Source organism: Xyrauchen texanus, chromosome 5 (genome assembly GCF_025860055.1).
Source record: "Xyrauchen texanus isolate HMW12.3.18 chromosome 5, RBS_HiC_50CHRs, whole genome shotgun sequence".
In the NCBI taxonomy this organism is placed as follows: Eukaryota; Metazoa; Chordata; class Actinopteri; order Cypriniformes; family Catostomidae; genus Xyrauchen; species Xyrauchen texanus.
Genome location: NC_068280.1, coordinates 40,541,362 through 40,561,299, shown reverse-complemented (window position 1 = coordinate 40,561,299; position 19,938 = coordinate 40,541,362). Strand labels below are relative to the sequence as shown.

At 39.7% G+C, this 19,938-nt stretch overlaps 1 protein-coding gene across 1 annotated transcript; it reads right to left on the bottom strand.

The window, feature by feature from the left end:
• Window positions 1–440: 440 nt before the first annotated feature.
• Window positions 441–19,901, bottom strand: LOC127644154 (uncharacterized). Its single transcript, XM_052127187.1, has 6 exons — window positions 19,740–19,901; window positions 16,396–16,496; window positions 16,148–16,220; window positions 12,943–13,254; window positions 4,392–4,963; window positions 441–1,670 (listed from the first exon to the last, which is right to left on the bottom strand). The coding sequence occupies exons 1-6, from the start codon at window positions 19,813–19,815 to the stop codon at window positions 1,647–1,649; spliced, it is 1,158 nt and encodes a 385-aa protein (XP_051983147.1). The 5' UTR covers window positions 19,816–19,901; the 3' UTR covers window positions 441–1,646.
• Between the last annotated feature and the right edge of the window lie 37 nt (window positions 19,902–19,938).

Here is a 19,938-nt window from a genome sequence, read left to right as displayed (position 1 = left end):
CTCAATGTATAGCAAGAAAATATGTAGGGAACGCGGGGTGGTTTTGTTTTAATTCAGCTCAGACATAACACAATAGTGAAATTCACTGGTCTTTATTCATATACTACTGATCTCTATTGAAATAACGCCCTCCTGTGGTCCGAATACAAAAACTTTATGAAATTGCAGGATTTGGGTTGTAGGTGGACCTACATGATTCCCTTGTAGTAAGACGGTAAATTAATATTATTTCACAAGGAAAGAATCCTTGATCTTTTAAAATAAAAACATACTTTAAGTTTCAGAACTCAAAACGTCCTCCCTAGTGCCAAAAGCGGATGATTAAAAACTATAAATTAAGCTTTGCAGTGTGAAGGGGGGCTATAATAAATATGTAGTTATGTCATTACTTAAACATAATCATAATAACAATATTGACAAGAAAATTACTCAGTGATCATGATTTATATCTTTGTTCTTTATTTTACAGATGAATGTTGCTACCGGAAGTCTACAAGCCTATTGTTTTAATTTATTTGAAAACAGAGTTTAATTTATTTGAGCAGCCCATAACCTGGTCCATCCTCAGTGTCTGGGCCCTGACACGACTCTGACGCTGTGATGGTCTTCGGTCCCATACACAGCAGTGCCAAAAACATCATATTTTTGTCTTAATATTATATAATTTAAAAAATCAACTATTTTCACCAAAAGGTAACCAGATATCTGATATAAACATACCTAAAGATACAAAATCTGTAACAAGAAGACTTATCTGAAAAAAAATCAAACCTCCCCAATAATCAAAACAAGTAAGTACAATCCTCCCAATATTTATATAATTATTAGTGGAAACAAGTAAATGCTTCAGCTGCAACCCCCTAACGTTCAAGCCAAATCCACACCCTTGACTGCACCAAAATCAGATTTTTTCAATTTCTTCTCGGTCCCTGCAAAAACCATTTCTATTCCTTTAAACCATCTACAGTTTAAAAATAAATAAATAAAATAGTGTAAAGTGTCCAAGACTATTTGGTTACAGATTTAAAATAAAGAACAATTCAGAGGAATTCAATAAAGTAAATCATTTAAATTAAATAAATAATTTTCAAGTCAAATATAACAGTTTTGAGAAAGACTAAGAAATACAACGTTTAGAAATGCAGAAACAGACACATACAATATACTGAAAATGTGAGCGGTAGGTAATATTCATCGGTAAATAAAGTTGATGAACTTCGGGTGTGGATGTGACAGCATGATTTCTAACTCAATCAACAAACACAACAGTTTTGTTATGGCTATGCTGTGTATTTTTTACATTTTCATTTTATAATACCTGTTACTGAAACTTTCCCTCTATGATCTAGTTCTCTTTGAGTAAAATAACATAAATTTACTGCTCTGTTTGGAAAACCAATGCCTAAAATGACAGAGACTATCAGAGAATGTAAATGATCAAATATCATACAAATATTGTTCTCTTTGAAGAATATGACCTATTCAAGTGAAAAGAATAGGAACATGTGCACCACAGTCATCTCATGACTATAGAAGCTGTATTGTATTTAATTTATTTATGTATTCTGTATGGTAGATCCTTTGGTTTATATTGTTTTCAGTCTTGCTTTCGGTGGAACGTTAAACTCACGCCTGCGGCATGGCCATCATAATATTTTCACTTTCAACAGCTGTGAAAAAGAGAAAAGAGAAGAAAATGAAAAAATTGAGCCCCCGAAAATGACATCTAATTAAAATTGTAGCAATGGCAAATGCTCAGAAACAGCAGTCTTAAAAAGTATTTAGATACAATACAGTTAAAAAAGTGCAATTTTATTAGACAACAAAATATCAAACAGATTGGCATTTTGTTAAATATTATGTTTTTAAAAATATATGGTTTTCACAAAAAATCTGTATGACAATTGGAGATTTATAATAATAAATTACTTAAATATTGATCTGTTCTCACCCACACCTATCATATAGTTTCTAATCATATAGATTTAATCACTGGAGTAAATGTTATTACATTTATGCTGCATTTATGTGATTTTTCGAGCTTCAATGGTCTGGCCACCATTCACTTGCATAATGCACCTACAGAGCTAAAATATTCTCCGAAAAATCTTCAATTGTGTTCTGCTGAAGAAAGAAAGTCATACACATCTGGGATGGCATGAGGGTGAGTAAGAATTTTCATTTTTGGTTGAACTATTCCTTTAAGCTCAATCAACAGCATTTGTGGCATAATGTTGTGTGACGGGGAGTAAGAGGGCCGGGCCGGGCCATGACCACACACGCTCAGCCCCCAATCGGGCTAATCAGCCAAGGAGAGGGATAAGTGCAGTGGGACACGGCAGTTCGAAAAAGAGTGTAATTGGCCCCATTCACTTACAATGTAAGTGAATGGGGCCAATCGCTGAAAATTAAACAATAGGAGAGTTAACATTATTTTGTACAAATAATGCAGACATTATTATGTCTGATAAAATCACTTACTAACATTTTCAGTGTTAAGTATAAAAATGTACAATTTCTTTGCCATGATGATGTAACGCTGTAAACCCTAAGACAACCATAACAACAACAATTTAAAGGGATAGTTCACCCAAAAATGAAAATTCTCTCATCATTTACTCACCCTCATGCCATCCCAGATGTGTATCACTTTCTTTCTTCTGCAGAACACAAATTAAGATTTCAGAAGAATATCTCAGCTCTGTAGGTCCATACAATGCAAGTGAATGGATGCCAAAATTTGGACACTCCAAAAAGCACAACATAAAAGTAATACATTTTACTCTACTGGTTAAATCGATATCTCCAGAAGCGCTATGATAGGTGTGGGTGAGAAACAGATCAATATTTTAGTAAATTTTTGCAAAGAAATTCTTCTCCCTGCCCATTACGGGCATCATGCAGGCATATGCATTAACAATGTGAATCACCAGGGACCTGGGTAGCTCACTACCACCCCTGGAGTCGCAAATTCTAATCCAGGGTGTGCTAAGTGACTTCAGCCAGGTCTCCTAAGCAACCAAATTGGCCTAGTTGCTTGGGAGGTTAGAATCACATGGTGTAACCTCCTCGTGGTCATGATAAGTGGTTCTTGTTCTCAATGGAGTGCGTGGTAAGTTGTGCATGGATTGTGGAGATTAGCATGAGCCTCCACATGCAGAGTCTTTGTGGTAAAGTCTATAATCGACTTTATAGACATTACAGTTCTTATCGTCTGTTAATGCTAATATTCTGTAAAGCTGCTTTGAAACGATGTGTGTTGTGAAAGGCGCAATACAAATAAAATTGAATTGACTTGACTTGACTATCATGTGCAACGAGCCACGTGATACGATGCACGGATTGACTGTCTCGGAAGCAGAATGATGAGAACATTTTCATTTTTGGGTGATCTATCCCTTTAAACAAAGAGCTCAAATAATTTATTTATAAAGTACTAACAGAAGAATTAATGTAAGTGCTTTTATAAAATTATAAGATTCACATTTCTGCCATTAAATCCTCAAAAAGAAAAAAATGCCACCATTCACTTCCATTGTAAGTGTCTCACTGTAACCCTGTTACGATCCTTGGTTGTCTGCCCCGTGTTTTCCGTGTCACCGTCACCATGTTCCATTCTGTCATTGTGCGCACATGATTCTCCTTTGTATTCTCATGTGTCTGTGTATTTAAACCCTGCCTGTTCCTCCATTACCTGGTCGTTCGTTCTGTAATGAAGAGCAGGAGGAGGCAGACAAGGGCAGACGAGGAGTTTCGATCTACACGCGGTTTTATTAGACAAAGGTGAGAACAAGACAAACAGGAACAAAAGAAACATCCGCGATGGAAAAACGGAAACTAAAACACGAAAACATCTAGGGAACACGAACTGGTTGAACACGGCTGGAATGAACACGGGAAGACAGGCAACAGAGCAAACATCTGAACATGGGAAACATCAAGACAGTCAGAACAGTTGAGACAACGAACGACAGGATAATGGAGGAACAGCAGGGTTTAAATGCACAGACACATGATGATACAAATGACAAACAGGTGCGAACAATGACATAGTGATGAAGACCGGGAAACATGGTGACTGTGACACGGAAAACACGGGGCAGACAACCAGGGATCGTAACAAACACAGATTTTTGCTCTTTTTTTTTAAGGAAAAGGAGGGATGAGTCAGAATAATTTTTTGTGGTAATTAACATTATGCCACAAATGCTGTCGACTGAGCTTAACTTCTATTGACACCGTACAAACACTTTTTGGGGTCACTGTGTGTGTGCATAATATGCATATCTGATCAGATTCTACCCTTTTTTTGTTTCTAATCCTATTCAGGAATGTAGAGCTAATAAAGGTTGGTCTAAAGAGTGCCAGTAGCTGTTTTGATATCTCATTACCTTCTTCTGCAACTTCAGCTCTGCAACTTCAGCTGGCTCCACATCATCCATTGTTGTTTGAGTAACAATTTCTTCTGATGCCTGTGTTGTGGTCTTTAGTGCTTTTTCCAGGGCCGCTGGTGGCATTGTAATGTCTACATGCTCAATTTCTGTGGTGACTGGCTCACGACACAATGTATTCTCTTCCTCCACTTCTATAAAAGCGAGTTCCTCAAAGGCTCCTGCTATTGAGGCAGAGACTTCAACAGAAAATTCAACCTCAACAGGGCTGTCTGCCTCAGACTCATCATTGCCCACTGCTGCTGCTTCAACTGCATCTTCTCCTGCAGGTGCTGAGGGCTGTTCTTCCAGTTCCCCTTCTATTTTTGCTTTTTCAGTTACAGATGCTTCTGCTAGAACCTCTGCTTTAACATCAGCAACCTCCAACTCATTAAGAGTCTCCATAGAACTCTTCTCTTCAAATAGCCTCACTGCAGCAACCAAATGCTCATCTCCAATTGAAGCAGCTGCAATCTCTGCTTTAGACCCAGTAATGATTTTCACAGTGCTCTGTAGGTCAGACATGTGGAAAGCTGCAATAAAATTAGTTTGTTAAACAAACATACAGGATACTGTATATATATATATATATATATATATATATATATATATATATATATATATATATTATACTTATGCTACAAGTCTAACTTTAATGACTTGCACATTCTTATTTGTACTCGTGGATGACTGATATTTGTTTTTCAATGGCCGCTGCTGACATTGATATCTACAGACAGGGTTGGGAGGGTTACTTTTGAAATGTATTCCACTACAGATTACAGAATGCATGCTGTAAAATGTCAAATTTTAAACGTATTTCATTAGATTACTCTAGGTCAGCGTAGAGCGGAGGAGGGCGGGGCCGGGCTGGAACAACACACGCCTGGTCCAATCAGCCTGATGGGGGCGCACGAGGGATAAAGGCGGCCGGTGACGACGGTTCGAGAGAGAGAATTACAGGCAGCTGCTTTGTGTGTTTATGTTGGTGTGTTTTTGGTTCAGTTTTTCATAAAACTGTAATTTATATTGCCAAGCTGGTTCTCGCCTCCTCCTTCCCGGGTTTCGGCACTAATGTAAAGCAGTTTAAGGGAAAGGAGGAGGCGAGAACCGGCTTGGAATAAAAATAATAGTTTAATGAAAAACTGAACCAAAAACACACAAACATAAACACACCGAGCAGCTGCCTGTATTTCTATCTCTCTCGAACCGTCGTCACCGGCTGCCTTCATCCCTCGCGCGCCCCCAACAGGCTGATTGGGGACTGGGCGTGAGTTGTTCCAGGAGTTCCAAGAGTAAAAGTGTGCAATAACAGGGTGGTTACTGAGATTAGGCAAGTAACCTGATTCTAACATGGCAGTACCCATGAGGGGGACACTTTCCATGTAGAATAAAACAGCTTTTTATAAGGATATGACTGGAGTCTTCATCTTATGTGAGTGCTCATAATTTTATACATGTTTTAATATTACAATTAATTTCTTTAGGAGTAAAACGTTTTTAATTAAGGAAAAATTTACAGAAATCCCACTTAGAGAAATAACCACACTTTAAGTTTAATTTTCACAACATGAAATTGATTAATGAGTGGGATATATTGTAAGATGAAAATTGTTTGTCAAAATGACTAGGTTAATGACTAGGTCTTAACCATGGTTCCCTGAAAGAGGGAATGAGATATTCTTCGTCAAATGACAATTAGGAGACCACTCCTGAGCCCCAATTCTCCCTGAATAAATATAAAACAACACCAGTTTGATTGGCTGGCATCTTTCAAAGTTCCACCTTCATACCCAGTGAGCATATAAAAGGCCAGGAGAAAGCTGGGCTTGTCATGACCTACTTCGACTGAAGAGGCGAGAGAATTTTAAAAGCACCTTTCAGTGGCAATCAATTATTGTACCAGGAATAGGCAATGTCTCATTCCCTCTTTCAGGGAATCATGGTTGCGACAGTAAACTAGACATTCCCATTCAAGATGGTCACTTCAGCGTTCTTCATCGAATGACGACTAGGGGTCCCTATGCATCAATGCCACAATATTGATTCGACTGTACTTGCTGCCAAATAAAAAGTTGTAGTGAGTTTGCAGCCAGCATGCTTCCCCTGAGACAGTGAGAGACACATTAGTGACACTGCCATAGAATGAGGTAGCCAATCTTCTCCAGATAGGACTCTTCCACATAAAGAGTCTGAAGATCTCCCACTCACTTGACTGAAGCGAGAGCCAGTGATAATGCTGTTTTAAATGAGAGAACATGCAGTTATGCTGTTTCCAGTGGCTCAAAAGTCACTGTGTACAGAGCTTTCAGCACCACGGACAGATCCCACACTGGGACTGGGCAAGTAGGTCTGATACATCTCGCTCCTTGCAGGAATTTTGTAACCAGATTGAGCTTGCTTATTGAAATACCCGTAACCGGAGCGCGATTAACTGCTATAGCCGCCACATAGATTTAAAGTGTTGATGTTGAAACCAGCATCCAAATGCTCTTGAAGAAAGTGCAGCATCACATTAACTGGGCAATCTGCTGTGTTTTTGTTATGTGATGCACACCTATCTGAAAAGACTACACAGGCGCCTGGTAGAGGGGGCTCTGGCTTGTGCGATGGTGTCACAAACCTTGTGTGACAAACCATCTAATTGCCTGTGTCCCGTTCAATGGTCAAATGTGCAACTTCAACCTCTCTGGATGTGGATACCATATCGTGTATAGAGAGTATAAACCTCTCCAAAGTTCCAAAAGTTGAGATTCCAGTAGCTTGAGCAGCTCAGGAAACCAGACCTGGTTGGGCCATTTTGGCGCAACTAACAGCACCACTTCCCGATCTACCCTGATTTTGCCCAGTCTTTGGTGCATCAGACAGATCAGGTGAAATGCATACTTGCATTTGTCTGCTGGTCATTTGTGGGCTAAGGCATCCGTACCTAGCGGAGCCTGGCCTTGGTACATTAATACCACCATTGGACGTGTGTGGTGTTCTGGGATGTGAACAGATCTGCCTTCCCAGATTTCCCACATTTTCAGAACCACCTGAGGATGGAGACGCCCCTCTCCGAGATAAATACGAAAGTAACAGGAACAGCCCGGACCGATTTGAGATGTTAGTTACACCAAAGAATAGACAGCACGTCAGATCCAACATTTGATTTGACTGATGACTGAACTCCTCCCTGGTGATTTATATAAGCCATCATTGACGTGCTGTCCATCCAGACCAACACAGGCTGATATTGGAGTTCTGGATGAAAAGATTTCAGAGCCAGAAATACTGCCAATAATTCTAGGCATTTCATGTGTCACGTCCACTTCGCATCCTCCCAGGTTATGTAAGCTGGATGACCTTTGCACAGGGCCCCCCAACCCGTGTTGGATTCGTCCGTGTTGACCACCTTACATCTAGTCACTTGCATCAATACCACGGCTATATGGTAAAATGAATGTTTCTTCCACTGTGACAGCATGGTCAAACTTTTGGCAGGTCACCATTAGGCACAATCTGCAGAGATGCCATGCATACCAAGACACCCGCGCATTCACCCAGGGTTGAAGCTGTCTCATTCGTAACAAGCCCAACGGTGTGGTTGCTATGACATCAAACCTAGAGCTTTTTTGGAATGACTTCAGATGCATTTTCCTCCCCAACTTGAAAGTCTGCAAGTGGCGGACAATTGAAAAAATGTGCACGTCCGTCAGACGTGCCTGTATCATGCTCAAATCTATTTCTATACCGAGAAATTACATTTTCTGAGCTGGAACGAGAAAACTCTTTTCCCAATTGAGCCGCTGTAGATGTTTGAGCAAGGACTCTCTGTGCTCGCAGTACTGCGCTTCTGACTGTGCCAAAATTAGCCATTCGTAATTAAGCATGTGGATGCCCCGTATTCTGAAAGGGGCAAGCGCTGCATCTGCACATTTCATAAATATGTGGGGAGCCAAGGACAATCTGAACAGGTGGACCTTGACATGGTACACGATCCCCTCCAAGGCAAATCTCAAAAACGGCCTGTGTCGAGGGGAAATCTGAATATGAAAGTAAGCATCTTTCAGGTCCAACACTATAAACCAGTCGTTCTCACAGATTTGTGTTAGAATTTGCTTCTGCATAATCAATCTGAACGGAAACCTTACCGGGGTCTGATTCAGGGAACACAAGTCTAAAATGGATCTTACACTGCCATCTTTCATTGGGATAAGAAAATTACAGCTGTAAAAACTTTCTTAACTTTGCTGGGTGGAACAACCTCTATTGCATGTATGGCAAGGTGTTTTCCCAACTCTAAGCGCAAAATATGTGAATTTTTTTGCATTTCAGCTGAGAATAGAACACCATTGAAGCAAGGTGGGGGCCTTGCAAGCTGGATTGTAAAACCATTTTTTATGGTTTTGACAACCCACCAAGAAACACCCGGTAGCATGCTCCAGGCATCTGCATGGATCGTAAAAGGGTATCATTTCTCAGTTTTTGTTTGACATGTAGGAGATGTTTTTGCAGCATTTTGTGGAACTAGCTCTTTTTAATAAAAAGTTATTGCATTCGTTGCTGCGCCGCCTTCTGGGCAGACTAAGGCTGGAGTTCTGGTTTAATCCTTGCTGTGCTGACACTGCCAGAAATGCTTCGGTTGGCCTGCTGGATTCTTCCCTCCATGACGCTGGCTTGAGGACGACGACTTTCATCTGGGCCATGGGAGCTGCACCTTTACTCTAGACCTGGAGCTAGCTGACAGCGCTGTCAATGGAGCACTGGTCTTGCCAGAGTGCTGCCTTAACGGCACTGGGTGAGGAGAACTTTAACACGGACTGGCATGAAATGTAACATTCCCAGCAAGTGCTTTTTTGCCACCTCAAGCTTTTCAGAGAAAACATCCATTGCATCTCCGAACAACCCCTCTTGTGACACCGGAGCATCAAGCAGTCTAATCTTGTCTTACTCTCGTATTTCAGAGTTATTTAACCATAGATCCGACCATACTGCCCATCAGTAATCTTTGTGGCATGCAACACGAGGTCAGTTGCACCGCCTAACTCTTGAAATAGCATGAGATCGGCACCAAGCTCCTCCATATCCTTCAGAACCTTAGCTTGAAAGGCAGGCAAGACCGCAAAGGTGTGCAAGGCCGATGCAGCTTGTCCCGAGGCTGCATAAGGCTTAGCCGCAAGAGTGGTGGCAAGTCTGCATGGCTTGGACGGGAGAAAAGGGCCTTAATGAGCCTTTCTCCTGGCCTTTTATATGCTCGCTGGGCATGAAGGCGGGACTTTGAAAGATGCCAGCCAATCAAATTGCCGCTGTTGTATATCTTTTCAGGGAGAATTGGGTCTCAGGAGTAACCCCCTAGTCATCATTCGACGAAGAACGTCAAAGTGTCTGACTTGAAAGGGAACAAATGTTAGGCCAACAGCTTCCTACACAAAGCTGTTCTAAATGTGCAAGCTCATCGGCTCTTCCAATACAGTTTCTCTGGAATGCTTTACTTGGATGGACTAGATACAGGTAAATTGGAATATAATTTTTAATAATGACCAGCTGACAAGGAGTGATGCTCCAATTCAAAAGGAGTGGAATATTCAGATATTCAAGGATGTCTCTTTGGTTTATCATGACATCCACTGTATAAATGATTAAGTAAATGTGTACAGTATAAAACAGCATAAACATATTTTAAGTCCAGAATGGTTATCTAGGTTCTTTAATTCTGTACTTGGGAGTGGGCACAGCGAGAAGAAAATTAATTAGAAGAGCGACGGCAAATCTGGCTGATGCGAACTTTCAACCTCCAAGGAGGACAAAGGGCCGAGAAACAGACCAAGAGAAAAAGGTCAAACAAACATAAACTAAAAAAGAAGTCAAGGGCTAGGAGCCGCGTCAACATCGGCGAGGCTTTTCAGCAGTGGAGAGACCTCCGAGAGGTAAAAGGCTTGAAGACGGATGCAGAAGTTGCTCTTTTTCTTCTTGATAGGTGGGTAACATAAATCTTGCCATGTTTCACAGAACCCATATATGCTGAAGTTGTGATCTTATATTTAGTAGCAGGAGAAAGGTGTCAGGAGCTGGCGTGCGTATAACCGTCTCACGCGCATGAATTGGGGGGAGCTTCCAAAGGAGCACTGAAGGGAGGGGTGTGTTTGTTTTGAAAGTTGTGTTCGAATATCAACAGTTCCTCAGGAATTGCTGAGTGCACCTTTAAAAGTTCATATGAAGTGGTGTGGAAAGTCATGATCCAAGCAGGATTTTAACACTCGAAATCTTCTTACCATAAGTGGCCTCTAAGATGAGTGAATACATAATCAACATACTTAAGAAAGCTAACACACATAAGATGACAAAATGATAAAGTTTTAAGCCTAATATACAAAGATTTCTTTAAAGTAAGCAATCTGAGAGCTACAATGGACTTTTAAGACCAAAAATTAGAATGCATTTTGAACAACACAATATATTAACTGATAAGGCAGTTGGGGTTAAGCTGTATTTAGAGGAACTTTGCAAGAGGAAGAGCTAAAATATTTAAAGCGGATGATCTAAACGAAAGTGTTCTGTCTGAAAACACTATTTGCAAGCAGAAATTATTCTAGAGTCACATACACATGTATGACTAATGTAATGTAAATTAAAATTAAAATTAAAAATAGCAAAGTGTAGGAAATGTGTGATGAAAATGGCATTACATTCTGAGCAAAAAATGTATGGCATTAAGGACTTAAATTTCACAATTTTTATAAAATGCGATCAACATAAATTTAATTAGCTACATATCATCATAGAGATAAAAAAAAAAACTAAAGACTCCAATGTCCTAGTAATATGACATGTAACTGGCAATGGCATTCTGTTACCTTGAAACTTACTTTTAGACAAAGATATACGAGATATTAAAACGTTAATACTTCAGTAAACTCCTTGGCTTTGCATCCATCCCAACATGTTTTTTTTTTTGTTTTTTTTAAAGAGGGAGTGGTTTGAAGTACACTATGGATGAAATGTTTTTTTTATGGATATTTCACACAAAAATAAATGATTATTTACTCACCCTCATGCTATCTGAAATGATAGGATTGGGTGAGAAATAGATCAGTATTTAATCCCTTTATGATCTAAATTCTCCTCTCTGGCCAGTAGATGGCAATATGCACAAAGAACACAAATCACCAAAAACAAAAGAATGCGAAAGCGAAATTGATCGTTAAAAAAGGGCTTAAATATCTCACACACACACACACACACACACACACACACACACACACACACACACACACACACACACACACACACACACACACACACACACACACACACACACACACACACACACACACACACACACACACACACACACACACACACACACACACACACACACACACACACACACGTTGTGTTTCCATGTTTTATGGGGACTTTCCATAGACATAATGGTTTTTATACTGTACAAACTTTATATTCTATCCCCTAAACCTAACCCTACCCCTAAACCTAACCCTCACAGAAAACTTTCTGCAGTTTTACATTTTCAAAAAACATAATTTAGTATGATTTATAAGCTGTTTTCCTCATGGGGACCGACAAAATGTCCCCACAAGGTCAAACATTTCGGGTTTTACTATCCTTATGGGGACATTTGGTCCCCACAAAGTGATAAATACACGCTCACACACACACACACACTTGTACTTGGTTGTACTTTTACAGCATGTGTTCACTTCAACATACACATTTTAATTTTAAAAATGTATACAATAACATTAGCTAATGTATTATGAACTCAAGTACAATTATATTTCTATAAATTAACATTAATCAATGCTGTTAAAATATTATGCATGGATAGTAAATGACAACTAAAGCATGTAATGAACAATAAGTGGTACCATTTTATTTTGGATGCTTGTTTTTCCTTTGAGAAAAATTCATATAGAATCTATTCGAGAGAAAATGTCTATGCATATTCCTAGGCTAGAATACTGCACGTAAAGTGCTAAAGGTATCTCAGCAGGCACATCCAGAAGGAGGAGAGATTAACAAATACACAGGTGAGCTACGTCAGACATTTAAGTAATAATACAGGCTTCCGTTGGGATAATAAACAGTCCACTTGGAAGGATTTTATAATAGGAGAATTTTATATAGGAGCATATACGTATATAATGCTAGATTTACACTGATAAAAAAAGCCAAAAATGCGTCACAGTCTGTGAAAGGGTCAATAGACACGTTTTCCCCCCTTTAGCTCGCATTTTTGGACTGCTCTCAGATCTCTCCTCCTCCATAAAGTCACTGTGGGATTAGCACCCTGTGGAGTTCACAAGTGTAAAAAGGACACTTCCTCCTGCTCGGAGGACACAGATAGTCTGCAACTGATTAATCAATTAAAAGATGCATGACAGTATGAGAGTCCAACTCTACAGCTTAATGGAGTGTTCTGGTGAAGGGATGGGGAAGGGTCACATAGGGTTCACACAGGCATCTAGACTTCTAGGGATTCAGGCTGATTCCTCAACAGAAGACGCCTCACCAGTTGTCTCTGCAACGGGAGCCTCAGTTGCAACATCCTCAACAAGAGGTGTAGCGGGTTCCTCAACTGCAGGTGCTACCGCCTCTACAATGGATTCCTCAGCCTTTACTGCTGCAGCAACCAAGAGTTGTGCAGGACCATCTTCTGAAGCAACAAAAGCCTCAATAGCAGAAACCTCTGCAGCAGCAGGGGTGGATTCTGCAGCAACCACCTCAATGATAGGTTCTGAGGTGGTGGCCTCAGCGATGGTGGAATGTTCCACTGCTTCGGTTTCCACAGCGGAGGCTGCCTCGGCCACTGCGACTTCTACTTCTATACAGAAAACAAAAAGGAAATTTTAAAGAAAAAGGAAAAAAACATCAGATTCATTCATTTGTGTCAAAAACCGCCGACTCTTTCGCTGATTCACTAAATAGTAAATATCATATAGTTATATGATGAAAGAATGAGTGAATATTAGTGTATTTGGACACAGTTCCAGGACTTTACATACACATCATGTTCCAAATGATGAAATTCAATGTTCAGAAATGCATTACAAAACAAAATCGGATCTAAATAGAATGTCAAAAGCACATATGAATGTGGTTTGGATCAGGTTTGTAAACATTGGGTTTCAAGTGGGTTTTTTTTTGCTATGCAGACAGAAATTGCGTGGTGTCTGATACACACACAAAAAAATAATTGAATCGGCCCCATTTCTTTTTTTATCCTCTTTGATCCCAATGTTGGAATGCCCAATTCCCACTACTTTAGTAGTCCTCATGGTGGCGCGGTTACACGGTCTCAGTTGCCTCCGCTTCGGAGACCAGTCAATCCCCACATCTTATCATGTGGCTCACTGTGCATGACACCAGAGTCTCGCAACATGTGGAGGCTCACGCTAAACTAAACAACTTACCACACACCCCATTGAGAGTGAGAACCACTTAAATCATGACCACAAAGAGGTTACCCCATGTGACTACCCTCCTAAGAAACCGGGCCAATTTGGTTGCATAGGAGACCTGAATGGAGTTGAACTCATGACTCCAGGGGTGGTAGTCAGCATCAATACTCACGGAGCTACCCATCCCTGCCTGATATTATATTATTTGATTTATAAATTTTTTTTTTTTGCCTGCCTGAACAAAGCGTTAATGAAGAGGATTACCAACAAAACAGTGTTGCTAATTCCATGTGTCATTAATAGAACTACATTAGTGTTACAGCTTACAAGGACTAGACGATATACAAATAGATAGTGGATTAAGAGGAAACCACTTGTTTAGATTAACAGCAGACACCATTAACTTCCAAGAGCTTAAGCAGTGCTTAAACATATTTAGCATTCCAAACTTTGCGTATCGGGATCTCCAAGTAAACACTAATTCCCAGCCACCTCAGACAAGGAGAATTTCTTTTTTTATTGAACCTGCATGCATGTTTGATTGGCTCAAGACATTGTTGATCCAAAGGGTACAAATTGTAGTTTATAAACTGCATGAAGTGGCCAATCACAAAGCAAAAATCAATAAAATCCTATTAAAAAAAAAAAAAAAAAAACTTAATTAGTTAAGAAAAAAGCAGAGCAATATTTCATATAAATATTTACGTCCTTTTTCACTATAAATGTCCTTTACCTTCACTTCCACATCCTTCAGTTTGCATTTTTCATGTATATCACCACCTACTGGTTAAGGTTGGTCAAAGTGGATATTTCTGCAAGAAAAGGACTTACAATAGATCAATATTGATCCGTTTCTCACCCACACCTATCATTTAGCTTATGAAGATATAAATGTAACCACTGTCGTATGGATTACTTTTATTCTGCCTTTGTGCTTTTTGAAACTTCAAGGAGTTCTGGTCACTATTCGCTTGCATTGAATAATGATAAGATATAAATAAAGATATTCTTCTAAAGATCTTTGTGTTCTGCAGAAGGAAGGATGTCAAACATATCTGGGATAGCATTAGAGTGTGAGGAGTAAATTAGTATTTTTTTCTTTTCTCCCCAATTTGGAATGCCCAATTCCCAATGTGCTCTAGGTCCTCGTGGTGGCGTAGGGACTCGCCTCAATTCGGGTGGCGGATTTTATGAATCTCAGTTGCTTCCGCATCCGAGACGTCAATCCGCACGTTTTATCACGTGGCTTGTTGAGTGAGTTACCGTGGAGACATAAAGTATTCTCCGCAGCATCCACGCACAGCTCACCACGTGCCCCACCGAGAGCGAACCACATTAAAACAACCATGAGGAGGTTACCCCGTGAGACTCTACCCTCCTTAGCAACCGGGTCAATTTTTTTTGCTTAGGAGACCTGGCTGGAGGTACTCAGCATGCCCTGGATTCAAACTCGCAACACCAGTGGTGGTAGTCAGCGTCTTTACTCACTGAGCTACCCAGGCCCCCAGTAAATGACTATTTAAATTTTGGGGTAAACTATCCCTTTAAAAGATCTAAAGATCTCATCTACACTTACTTGAAATGTCACGGCTGTCACTGTAAACAGGTTGCTAATTCAGACTACAATAGCTTCTATTCAGAGTTATAAATTAATAATTGCCACAAGCAAAGTAAGCAAAAATGTAACTGACCAGAACACACACAAAATAATTGAATCAATTCAAAAGTAAATTATAGTAAAGTCTTGTTACTGAATGTTTGAAAATGCAGACATGCTGTTATGACTTGGATCAGATCAATACTTATCCTTTTCACCTGATGGCAGAACAAAAATTAAGATGGTTATTTGCATGTAAACAAGAAATGTAAACAAAAGAAAACTCCTCTAAATGTAGCTAGCTCCATGGCTGATAAATAACCTGCAGACAGAGGACCAGGCCATGGTAGGAACCAGACATACCAGAACAGTGGCTGAGCCAGGCAGCCTGCCACTGCTTCACAACACCAGTCAATTCAATTAGTTCAGGAGTATAACTACTCTGAATGGGAATATAATCACAGCTGTCTGTATTCATTATTCTGCCTGATGTTAAAAGCTTAAAGGTGATTTATCTTTAACAGCAAAACTCAAAACACCAGTACCAGTCCTCATTATCGACAACAAAAATGAACTATACCACAAGTATGTAACCCGTTTGTGCTTTCAGTTCAGAACACAGTAAAATAAGTTAACCATGTTAAATTAACCTCCTAGATTGATATATATAACTACAAGGAATTTGAATAGTAGCAAAGTAAAAAAACTCTAGCACTTACTCTTAGGTCTGGCATCGATTTGAGAGATTCTGTCATTATATCTTGCACTGTCAGAGTTGATTGTCTTATAAGCCTGTAGAAGGAGGGGGGTGGAGAGGATTAGACAGTTAAAAAATTAGACCATCTAAGCTAGCTCCATTAAACAACATGGGCCAAGATGGAAAGGGATTTTGCTTGTCATGCTTACCGTGACTCTTTATTACCAAAGCTACCTAAATTAGTGGGATGAAGCGAATAAAGACACTCACATAAACAAGAGCAGCAGTTAGTGAGCCTCCACCAAGCATCATGTAGGCGATGTTTGTGCCTGATGCAGGTAGTCCAAAGGACATCTGACGTGTTGGTACAGCTATTGGAAGAAGGGATGCACATGAGTAATTTCCAGACCTGGAATAATGCAGTTTTAGTAGTATACTTTACTTCATACAAATTCAATACTCTGTTAACTGACAAAATACAAACCCCAGCCTGCCAATTTATGTTGGAGGCTCAGTTTGCACATCTTTCAACAGCCACCATCTGGACCCTTGACCCCCTGCCCCACCATGAGAAACCAATAAAATCCACTCAGTGTGTTAAGTTGATCTCCTCAGAGGCAGGGTGATGATGATGAGAGGGAGGGGCAGGTATTTCCAACACAACCCCAAAAATGTATATTCTCTCAGCATTTACTCACCCTCATGCCATCCCAGAGGAGTATGACTTTTCTTTCTTCTGTTGGACACAAATATTTTTAGAAGAATAGCAGAGTTCTGTAGGTCCATTAAGTGAATGGTGACTAGAACTTCAAAAAGGAGATAAAGTCAACATAAGTAATCCATAAGACTCCAGTGGTTTAATCAATCTCTTCTGAAGCGATCCACTTGGTTTTGGGTGAAAACATACCAAAATAGAACTCCTTTTTCACTGTACATCTTAACAGCATTCTCCATGGCGATCCTGATTTCAAGCTCGATTACACTTCCTATAGCACCATCTAGCACCCTGCGTATGCACTCGGAAGTTTAATCAAGCTTGAAATCATGATTGTGCCTGGTGACTGCAATAAAGAATTACATATTGGTCTGTTCTTACCCAAAACTAACAGGATCGCTTCAGAAAGCGAAGATAGCTTTGACTAAACCACTGGAGTCATATGGATTACTTTGATCTCCTTTTTGGAGCTCTGATCACCATCCACTTGAATTGTATGGACCTACGGAGCCAAGATATTATTCTATAAATCTTAGTTTGTGTTCAGCAAAAAAGAGGAAGTCATACATATCTGGGATGGCATGAGGGTGAGTAAATGATGAGAAGTTTCATTTTTGTGTAAACTATTCCTTTAAAACATGCTGGAATGCAACACAATTTATTGGAATCAGCTTCCATACATATGCAAGGGATAAATGTACAGCAATTGAACATTATACCACTTATAAAAAATTAAATTAATAAAAGGACATGAAATTAATTTTGATTTGAGTTCATTTTTTTATTCGAGACCAGTGTTATACAGGAGTAATAAAACTAGTGCCATGGACAACTTCCAATTATACAGTTAGCAGTCATTATACAAAATATTTGACTGCTCAGTGCCATGATTAACCAATCAGAATCAAGTATTTCAGAGAGCCATGTAATAAGCTAGAGTAATATTCTGGGATGGAATGCATTTAGAAACCCTGTTGGAATGATATACACTACTTGAGCACTTTATTAGGAAAACCAGTACACCTACTTATTCATGCGATTATCAAATCAGCCAATCGTGTGGCAGAAGTGCAGTGCATAAAATCAGGCAGATACGGGCCAGAAACTTCAGTTAATGTTCACATCAACCATCAGAATGGGGAAAATCGTTGATTTTGACCATGGCATGATGCCAGTTGGGCTGCTTTAACTATTTCTGTAACTGGTGATCTCATGGGATTTTCACACACAACAGTCTCAAATCTAAGGTTTACTCAGAGTTGTGCCAAAAACAAAAAACAACCAGTGAGTGGCAGTTCTGCAGATGTAAATGCCTTGTTGATGAGCGAGGTCAAATGAGAATGGCCAGGGCAGTGTTTCTCAAAAGCATCATAAGACCAAGTAGATCGTAGAAACCTCTAGACTGGTTCAAGCTGACAGAAAGGCTAATGAGCATAAATGCAGGCAAACACTTATTCTCTGTTTGGCCGCACTGAGGCAGCAGAAGGGAACACAATGTTAAACAAAGCAGCACCCCCACCCATTCTCTCTACCTCTCTCTCTGGCCTAACAATCCACCCAGAGAAACATCATCCCACAGAAGAATATTCACAGGACACTCGGCATCTAATTACTTAACATGCTAACAAAGTCCTTCGTGAGACATACACTATAGTAGTATTGACAAATCATAAAATCTGGATCTCAAACTGGGATTACTACACAAAACAAACATAAAATGTCAGGGTGTCCTGTCAAATGTTTAAGATGCTGCAGCTATTGAAGCAATGTCCAGCAATGTCCAGAGGCCTTTGGCCTCATTTATACATTTAATCTCATTAAGGTTAGCTAGACGTGCAGGTTCCCAAGACAACATGTGCACAGTCATGCTACCCCTACAAGTGTCTTTCTGGTGTAACGAAGAGTATTGCACATATTAATGACTGCACATATGCACGCACAAACAGGTTTTATCTGATGGCATTGTATAATTTCACCTCAGTGGGGTGGAGACATTTCTATGTGCAGAACCCTAGGCAAATTCATGTTGGCAGAGAGCCCTGGGGCCCCTCTTCAAATATCTGGGAAATGCCCAAGCAGATTCAATGAATGCATCAGTTCAATCATGCGCAAAAATGCTGAGTCCGCAGAAAAGCAGATTAGACCTCAGTGAAAGGGGCCAGGAGATTTTATCATCTTTATACTTAAAAGCAACAATGATACAATAATCATCTGCATGTGGTTCAAACTGAGTGAGTGAATCTCTAACAGGAAATGAACTTGAAACTCAGCTATATTAAATGCACTGGAACAGGGCAGGGTGCAGTGTGCTTATCCCAGCTGTCTGTTATGGAAACTTTACTTTAAATCAAACTCATATCCGGATTGCTGTTCATTAAATAAAATTCAATATAGGCTACATTTGTCTTGGACTCCAGGATGCTGAACACATACACAATGTACATAAAATTTTTCCTACAAATAAGTGACTTAATTTACTATTACTTCACTATCACAATGCATATTATCATAATGCAACAAAAAAAGCATGTAGGCTAAAATAAAACAAAACAACGCAATGATTAATAACATGTGAATTAACAAACATACTTTATTATGGATTTATGGGAGCAGATCTCAGTTGTTACATAACACAAACATCAGAACTCAATGTTCTAGATTGGGGAAAATCGCAAACCACTGACATGCATCCTCAAGGGGCGGATGCTCAATCTAGAGTTTAATTCAAATCTTGCAAAACTGGTGGCAGTTTATACATACTTCGCAGTTTATGCTTGCACTTTATATTTTCAAACATACATGTCTCGTTGACATTTTGTATCATAGTCTGATTTACAAGATAATAATCGAAACTGTAAGCATTCAATCTGCTATCGAGTGTAAACAAAATGTTTCTTACCATTTCTTAATAAAGGAGAGAGTGTTTTGCGTGCCAGAGGCATGAATCTTTGCCAAGCCGCTCTACAGAACATCATTATTCCTTCAGTGGATCCAAAATCTACTAATGAATGAAGACTGAAAAGTCTGAACCAACAGCCTGATCCAACATGCGCATTTCTCTTCGGATGTCTGATCCTTTTAAACTCTAACAATCACCT